This window comes from Halyomorpha halys, unplaced genomic scaffold (assembly GCF_000696795.3).
Source record: "Halyomorpha halys isolate HHAL.00 unplaced genomic scaffold, Hhal_1.1 Scaffold1457.1, whole genome shotgun sequence".
Lineage (NCBI taxonomy): Eukaryota > Metazoa > Arthropoda > Insecta > Hemiptera > Pentatomidae > Halyomorpha > Halyomorpha halys.
The window spans coordinates 140,773-150,620 of record NW_027115918.1 but is presented as its reverse complement, the minus strand read 5'-3'; the positions used below and the strand labels follow the sequence as shown (position 1 = coordinate 150,620).

General features: G+C 29.1%; 1 protein-coding gene across 1 annotated transcript in view; it reads right to left on the bottom strand.

Moving 5' to 3' along the window:
- LOC106689758 (ras-related protein Rab-37) overlaps nucleotides 1-9,848 on the bottom strand; it is a gene marked incomplete at its 5' end in the record, with an annotated part of 31,689 nt that overhangs the window by 5,087 nt on the left and 16,754 nt on the right. Inside the window, 3 exon segments of the mRNA XM_067052905.1 lie at nucleotides 893-1,037; nucleotides 3,933-4,043; nucleotides 6,820-6,928. Coding sequence (XP_066909006.1) covers nucleotides 893-1,037; nucleotides 3,933-4,043; nucleotides 6,820-6,928 — 365 coding nt within the window.

Below are 9,848 nucleotides of genomic sequence, written 5' to 3'. Positions count from 1 at the left end.
AGCAACCCGATGTATTTGGGCAGCATGATTGAAAAATTTCTTTCTCTCTCCCTGCTGAGGTGAAGAATTTAAATAATGTGGTTATAAAAACTTTTTTTATATGTGTGTAGATGAGAAGATTTCAAAATGGAAATTGATAAAATTGACAAATATGAGGATACAATAGTACATGAATATGGGATAATGTCCCGAAACATTGTACAAGCACAAAACATAGAATAGTTTATATTCTTATTGGAAATTTTCTTCATCTCATCAATTAAAAAATTTAATATTAATATAATCAACTCCCTAAAAAGAAAATCCAGAAAAAACAACTTTCCGATGTTCGTTGATTGACCATGTATACTATATAAAAGGAAGATGGTCTGGGTGCGGTCAAAACGACTTGAATAGTAATAAAACAATTTATTATGAGCCAACATTTTGCTCCACTTTGGAGAGCTTCATCATGGCTAAAAAAGATACAAACAACTAAAATAATATAACAAAGTAAGACAGTATATAACACAAAATAAAAGTAAGAATGACGAAAGTGATAGAATGACTCTACATCTTGATTTTATTTTCTTTAATTTACTTTGATCATTTTTATATAAATATTCACATATTGTAAATCATTTTTAGTTTACATTTGTTTCATGATACATAATCTCTGACTTTGCTACATTATTTTAATTGTTTGCATCTTTTTTAACCCTGATGAAGCCCTCCAAAGTGAGGCAAAACATTGGCTCATTATAAGTAGTTTAATTACTATTTGAGTTGTTTTGACTGCACCCGGACCATCTTCCTTTTATAAAAATTACTTTCAATATTTAAAAAACAAAATGACACTATAGATGAAACAGAGCAATTTAATGATAGAGTGAATTCAAAATAGTTATTATACCTGGCTATTGCCATGAAAGCTAGCTCAACATTCTGTCCTGTTTTGGCCGAAGTTTCCATAAATGCAACGGAGTATTCTCTTGCTAACCTTTCACCATCTTCCCTTCTCACCATTCTTTCTGAACTTTGGCAATCAGATTTGTTACCTAAGTGTATAAAATATAAACAACAATTACCATGGCTACTTTTAATATTAACTACAACATATCTATCAAATGCTAGTTTATAATTGAAATCTTCATGGAAACAGTTTCAAACTTTGATTATATTCCAAAAAAAGCTTGTAACTTTACATTTTGATATATTACAACCAAATATATTTTCTATCATTATTATAAATTATGTTAAAATACTTTTTTTTAAACTAAACTAATTTGATAAATCAAATTATTTCTGAGTGTAACTGATATGAGGTATTGCATTCCCAAACCAGCCAAATCTATTTCCAAATTTGGTATTTATTTAATTACAGTTACAGGTACTACATCATTTAGAAGTAAAAGAGTTTTTTTTTCAAAAAAAGATAAATAATATATGATTTAACTAAATTCTTTTATCTTGTGATAATCTAGTATCAAAACTGTTAATTAGAAAGAAAAATAATAATTAAGAACGCAATACCTCATATAAACTCTAAACAGATAAATCTGTATAATTTATTTCATAAAAACTGTTATTAAGAATACTCAGAATTTTATATAATACATTTATTTATAGGTTCGTAAGTATGATTTCCAAGAGCATGTTGAACTTTTTCTAAAATGAGTTGTAGTCATGTTACATACTGTTTTTATCTGATTTACTTTAATTATTCACAACTGATGTGAGAAGACTAGATAATCTTTCGGTAGCTCCTGCCCTTTCAATGTGAGGTTTATTAGCTTTGTTAGAGCTTTTACCAATCTCGTTCCTTATAACTTCAACAGCTCTACCGAAATTCTTCCAGGTCCCGCAGCTTTTCCATATTTGGCAATTCTGAGTGCAACAAGAACTTCATCCTCTTGCACAGTTACCTTACCTTGTGCATGCTCCTCAGGTGGATATGTACCAGACCATTCTGGCCTTGTTTCAGTGAGCAGATTTTTATAATGGTTCACCCAGATCTTCTCACTTATTAGAGGAATCAGATTACCCTTCACTTGTGTTCTGAAAGCTTTTAGTATCCTCCACGATTCATGGATCTTATTGTAGCCCAGGGTATTATCAATCCTCCTGCTACAGGCTTCCCATACTTGGTTCTTGCTTTCTGCGACAGTGCTCTTTACCTGTGCATTTAGGCTCCTATATTCTCTCCAATCTTCTTGGCTTCTGCTACATAGCCATTTATTGAAGAGTACCCTTTTCTTGCCTACCATTTCCTCTATTTCCTGGTTCCACCAATATTTTGTGGGAATAGTTTCTACCTCCCCTAGGGCTTCACTGGTAATTCATAAATATACTTCTTAATGTGCTCATATATCACCCAACAATTTATATATTTAATTTAAATTTAATGAAAAATCCTAAGAATTATTTTAGCACAAGAAAAGGAGAAATAATGCTATAAAGAAGAATTTTATTTATTTTTGATAATATATTCAAATTACTATCCAGCTCTGTCTAAGTAATTTCATCCTTTGAAGATCTAAAAAATGATGTAAATCAAGGCTTAATCCAATTTTTTATATGTATTATTTAAACTGAACATTTTAGAGAACAAAAAGAATTTGAATTTTCTATATTAAAGATTGTCTCATACTTATAACATTTGATTATATTTCAAGAATAACCCTTCAAAAATTCTGAACTTTCTTATCAACTTATTCAAAACAATATTCACGGTCATCATTAGGAGGAGAGGAGGGGGGATCGTCATTTACTTTAATTATCCTCATCCCCAATAGTTAGAAAATTCAAAAAGTTAGGAAATTTGAGAACCTACTTCAAACTGTGATGATGTTGGTAGAGATTATTAGGTTTAAAATTGTTTATAAATGCCATTTAAAAAATTAGGTTTTCCAAAAATATTTACGAAAAGAACAAATCTCAGAGAATATTCCTAGACCTCCAGTTAATTGAGAAATCTGGCCAAAATTGTTGGAAAATTTTAAATTTAACTTCCTCTCCAATCAGTTGTCCCTGGCAACCAATGTCCCTGGCATCCTTCAGAATGTTTCACGAATGACCCTGGCAACCTTCAAAATTCTATCCATTATCATACAAACAAATTTACATCATCAACAAAACTTAAAATTAAACTAGTTCAAATTATGTTTAATAATAAGTTACTTCTTTAATATGCCAAATATGTATCAATATTTTTACATATTAACTTAATTTATAAGCCTTATATCGTCCTCAATTATCAAGGACTTCGCCATAATTCAATTTTATTTTTTTTATATTAGATGTTATTATGATTTTACTCAGTTAACAGAATTTATTTTAATTAACTTACCATAAAATATTATTTATATATTTTTGCACAATATATAAATGTCCTGTCCTATTTCATATTAGAGTATGCCCTCTAAATTCAATATTTATTTGAAATGAAATTAACTTAATTCCATCCCCACTATTGCTGGTCAAATATTATGTTAATTGTTAAATATTGAATTAGTTTATGATGTCAACATTATGTTGACCTTTTCCTTTAATATCAGATTTGAAATTTATTACTTCCTTACTATCTTTAATTATGTATTATGTGTTTAGTTAAGTAGATTGATTCTAAATGTTTTCTGACTTTATTATCCGTTGCTTATTTAAAATTAAATCTTATCGAATTAAAAATTATTAATATTTAGTATCCTAATGTCTAGTCAATGCTGCGGCTTTACTATTTAAAGTTTAAGGTTTATCCTTGAAATATAATAATATGATAAATAAGCAAATACTCTGTAAAAATTTAAACATATAACATTATTTTTCAAATTTATATTAAATAAGAGATGAATTTTTTAATAGGCCAATGTGAGTTATATAAATTTAATTGAAACTTAAAAGAAGCATACAATACATACTTATAATCAAAAATTTATTTAAAAATAAACACATACCTAACAACATAATTACAACATCATCTTGGGCGTACTCCCTTATCTCGACAAGCCAGGCTCTAATATTGTCAAAACTGATTTTGTTGGTAACATCATACAAAAGTAACAGTGCTGAAATTATAAAATTTTATTATATAACTAAACAGATTATGTAGTTAATAAATCAAAAATAACACAAATAATATTAAGATGTGATAAAATTGTTTTGAGAAAAGCAAGCTACAATGAACAAACACAAAATATATTACAGATATTGCATTTAACTTAGGATACATGCCTAATTTCTGGGAAAACAGAATAACTCAATTTTTTAAGATAACAGTTTCAAATGTTGAAATCTCATTTATTATCAGTATTTTTATAATTATTTTTGTGAAATATTTCATTTCATTTGAAATGCTTTTTTCAATATTATTTCTCAGTTTTCATATATATTTTTTATGCTAATTTTGAATTTGATTATATCTAAAAAGTTTAAACTATTTGGATCAATGAATGAAAAGTCAGGTTTTTCCAAGATATCAGGCTTTTAATAAACTCCAACCATTATTATACTCTTCATTATGAAAATAGACAAGAGATACAAGATTGACGCAATCTTTTGAAATGGTATTGAAGCTTACAATTATGGAGTTAGCAAGTCTTTGCAATATTATCTTCAATTATTTCGTACAATTTCAGAGTTTAGTAATAAGTTAATAGTAAGACATTAATGTCAAGAACTGGCAAATCTACGTAGAGGTACTTGGGGTCAGTACCTGGGGAATTTGCTTTAAGTGTAATTTTTTATATTTTCAAAATTATTCACTTGTTATTGAATGTTACTGAAATTTTTAACATTTAGTAGAGTAAAACAACACAGTTCTGAGCTTTACACCAGATTGTTCAGTTATATAAGGAAAAGTGGATAGTCTCCAACTCCAATGGTCTAGATAGGTGTCTTAAATGTCTGCTGACATTACAGCTAAATGATTTAGCGAGACCAAAAGGAAAAAGACCAGTAGGAAGATGTACAAAGAAACATAAAACCTTTAAGACACAATGGAAGAAGAAGAATTAATATAAATCGCTTCAAAAAGGCAGGTGCACAGGCACTTCTAAAAGTATAATCCCTGTGTAAATGAAAAAAATTTGAATATGTCTGTAATGGAGAAATGTTTGAGATAGTTAAGAATAAAACTACTGTCCAGTAGACCATAATAAATAGATCTAAGAGGATCTACCAAGTAATAGCTAAGAAGATATTAAAGATAAGCGAAGAGAACTATCAGATCTACAATGGCGTAATTACACTCCACAACGGAGGAAAACATGAGAAGGAACATATATCTAGGGAGGAAGAGGAACGGCCACCATTAGTTAAACCCAGGCCTGGAAAAATAATAAAAAAGGCCCCCTCCCACTCAATATTTCAAGTGTCTTATTTTGTCAATATAGATTAAGCTTTATTATGAAAACATTATATTACTATAGCTTGACATATTAAGAAAGACCTATTTAGTGTTGAGGTGCTAGTTAAAGAGGAAAACGCATGACCCCCCACCAACACTTCTATACGTTGAGGTTATTGATAAAACATGTTTTTAACTCAAATCTAAATTTTGTTAATGTTCTTTAAAAGAGGAAACATTCAGCTATCCAATGGTTGTATTAATGTAGGAATTGTATAAAATGCTAGGGAGTTACAAATGATTATATGAACAATGGTCACTGGAATAAAACAAAAATCCTTCAAAGAAATCAGGGTGAAAAATTTCTAATTTTTAATTTCTTTGAAAAATGGTATTTGAGGGTTACAGATGACATTAAAAATTAATACGATTTGTTTTTTTCTATAAAACAAATTTGTTGACCTACTTTACTGAAATCCTCAATATGTTTTTTTAAATGTTTTTAGTGAATAATAAATAATTTTAAAAATCAGTAATATTTTTTCTTATTCTTCAGAAAGAGACAAATTGATTGGCATATAATAACTATGGAAAAATATATACTTTACGTGCTGAAAATTATTAATTTTGAAAATAACTTTTTTTTTTACCAAAAATGAAGTAATGCATTAAAATTTTATTAATAATGAATGATCGATCATGCTTTCAGTCCTAAATCAACCTCACGATTAGACCTAATTAAGGAAAATTATTCATAGTTTAATAGGACAATAGGGGACTATTTACTAGGAGCTCACTTAATTGGACCAGCACCGCCAGGATCGTTAAGCACCTTCTCTCCTATTACATTATAAAAATTCCTGCTAGAATTGACTAACATTGTCCATCCCCCCCCCCCACTTCTGTTTTATCTCAGATGCTCCTCTTACCCTCACATAACAAAATCAATTTAATCCCACATAATTTGTTTATTTTTGAGTTGTTTGACCTCAATAAAGAAGTTTCAATTAAAAAAAAAAAGATTTGTTTAAACCCTGTTGCTTTTAACATACTCTACAGCTAGTAAAACACTTAAACCTTTTTGGGGATATTCTGAATTATACTACAACTTTTCCCGTTATCTCTAGCTATATAAAGAACTATAGCACCTGCTAGCCATACATAGTTGTGAGAGCGGGATGATAAGGTGATATCAACCAAATGATTAATTGTGAGATAAAATATTTATACAAAGTAACAAAAAATCGCAAAGAGTTTTCATTAGCGGTGAATAGATCTCATCTCCCATCAAGTACTCATCTCCCCTCTCCCTCCTTCTCCATTGAAGACAGGATGGGATATGGAAAAATGATTATACCTAAGAAAACAAATCACAGGGAAAAGACCATATGGATGTCTGATAAGGAATATCTTATCCAGAAGTGGAAGAACTGAGGTAAGTGATATGAATTAAACAAATAAATAAACTAAATAAAGGTGTATTTATAAACCATTACCATGAGCATCTCGGTAGTAAGCATGAGTAACGCTCCTGAAACGTTCTTGTCCTGCGGTATCCCAAATTTGAAGTTTCACTTTAGAATCATCAACACACACTACCTTATTCTGAAACAGTTGTAGTTATTCATTTATATTACTTTAATGGTTAAAATAATTATGATACAGACTATATTATATATTATAAATTTGATGTATTATGCCTAAACACTATAAGAATAAAAAAATATTTGTAAGTAGGTATTAGTGAGGTGTGTAGCTTCAAACCTGATTTAAATTGGATGGAGTTCCAAATTTATAAAATTTTCAGTTAAGTGAAAAAAATTTCGTTTGACATGCCCATCAGTTTTGATAATTTTCTTTTATTTGTATCAAAATAACTAACGTCCATGATTATTTTATGGAGTTAAGTTTAAGGTAGTTTAGTCAAGATACTACTTCAGTATTTTAGTTTTTTTGGAAATTTAAATTTTGGATGGAGCTGGTTTTGAACCAAACTGAGTGATTAAACACCATTTTCAATGCACCATACTAAATAATAATATTACAAAAATCAGAAAAGTAGATTTAATTAGTAAAAAAAAAATACAACAATTTCAAAGTAGAAAAAAACAAGGTCAGTTCAAGACAATTTTAATTAAAAAATATAAATTTGAAAAACTTGTTTTTGAATACAAGATGAAGTAAATTTAAAAAAAAATTGCACAAAAAAACAAAGGAATAATTGTTGTCCAGGAATTCTTTTAAACTCGTTTTCATTCTCGTCTTTATTGAGGCATTTTTCAGTCTCATCCACATCAAGCTGGCTGTGACATTCGGCAAACACATTTTTATGTTACTCAAAGACATCCATGCTTTTCCAATCGGGTCCAAAATATTTTTTAAAAAGATTGCCGACATCAGACAATTTTGCTGGCGCAAGAGGTATTTATACTAGTACAAGAGCCGGGAAGAAAAAAAGGCAGTTATTTCATCCAAATTTTTGATAACTTTAATGAAAACTACGAAATATTACTGGTCAAAATTGATGAGTCTGCTAAGTATAGGTAGGGCGAATAAAAAATGGTGGCTGTTTAAAAACATTAATTTTTCATTCGAAGCTCCATATCTTTAAAAGAACCAACAACACTTGAAAAGCTAAGAGAACATTATTTAAAGAAGAGTAAATTTAATAATATATTAGACCTAATAGAGCTTTTTACGTTCAATAGTTCTTGAGGAACAGGATCAGTTCAACCGATTCATTTGAGCAGCCTTGATGAAGCCCTGCAAAGTGGAGCGAAACGTCGGAAAATAAATAGTTGTAAACTATTTTTGTTTCACTTTTGACCGCAACCCTCACCATCTTCTTATATATTATTTTGAAATACTATATCTCAAAAACCATTCGACGTAAAGATGTCTATAAGCACTCAAATTAAAACTAGTAAAATAGTTTATAATGTTTATCCTTGTAGGAGTAGTAGTTTTTATGATATTTTAAAAAATATATTCACAAAACGTTAATTTATATTATATTATATTTATAATATATCTGGAACCATAAGACTGACATATGTCTGCTAGCACTCAAAATGAAGGCGATTTAACTTACTATAAATTAGTTTATTACACGTATATTAGTAGGAGAAGTACCTAGTTTTCATGATATTTCTACATGAAAATTTGTCTGAACAACTATTAATCAATTTATCTTAGTAAACATCATGAAAACTATTACTCCTACGAAGATAAACGTCATAAAGTACTTTATAGTCCATTAAACTAGCTTTACTTTGGGTGCTAATGGATATCTGTACGTTGAATGGTTTTAGAGTTATAGATTTCACATTTTTTATGAAATGTTGCTTTTTAAAAAGCTATATCTCGAATACTATTGAACGTAAATAGCTGTATTAGGGCTCATATTTTAGCATATTTACTCTACATTAAATGATGTTATCTTAAGTTTTCTAGCGTGGTTGGTAATTTAAAAGATATAGAGCTTCGATTGAAAAATGTTTTTTATTAACCTTTTGAAACAGCCACCATTTTTTATTGCCCCTACCTATAATTGGCAGCCTCATCAATTTCGAATAGTAATTATACATAGTTTTCGTTAAATTAACCATAAATTGGGGTAAAATAACAGACTTTTTTTATCCTCTTGGGCTCTTGTAATATCCCCTCCACCCCCCGCTTTGAATGACCGAATTTCAAAAACTCAAACCCTCGTAATGTCCTTGAACGATCAATCTGAACGTCTATCTTTGGTTTTACTGACATTCTGACTGACCTTCAGTCTACTCTACTACAGTTCTATTTTTTACCGATAGATAGTGTTCATACAGGCATATTACTTGTAAACATGTATTTAGTTATCAATTGTGTATCATCAATCATGTATTTAGTACTGTTATCAAATCCGGCGCCAAGTGTGAAAGTTTCCGATTTTCTTTTGAGATAATTCACCTACATCTTTCAGATAGTTTATCTCATCCCGAAATTCAATTTCATTTCTCAATTTGGACACTTTTTAATAGTAATTAAAATTGATTAACTCTTGATCGAGATCGTATATTTTAAAATTCTATCGATTCGGTGTGAATACATTGTTTCAAATATTATTCATTAACTTTAGCAGTTCATTTTTGATTTAACATATCACAAATTTATATATTTATGAAGACATTATTTGTCTATGTAATTAAATAAAAAGATTTCTGATAAAATTTATAGAACGAAGATTGAATTTATAGGTAATGTAGTCCAGTACTTATTTATATGAATTTTTTTCTTTTACAACCTATATTCATGATATTTACATTTCCTTTCATTTCACCTGTCTATTTTTTGTTCCATTTAATAATGAAGATAGAGTAAATCTAATGTAATGCCCCAAAAAATCCAAAAGAATACACAAGCGTGTGAATTGTTGCTTTCTTCGTTTACCAAGCATTTGCACAAGTCTTGGATTTGTGGATAGTGGCAAACATGTAGATCCAGTACAAGTCTTGGATTCGTGGCAAGTGGCAAACATGTAGATCCA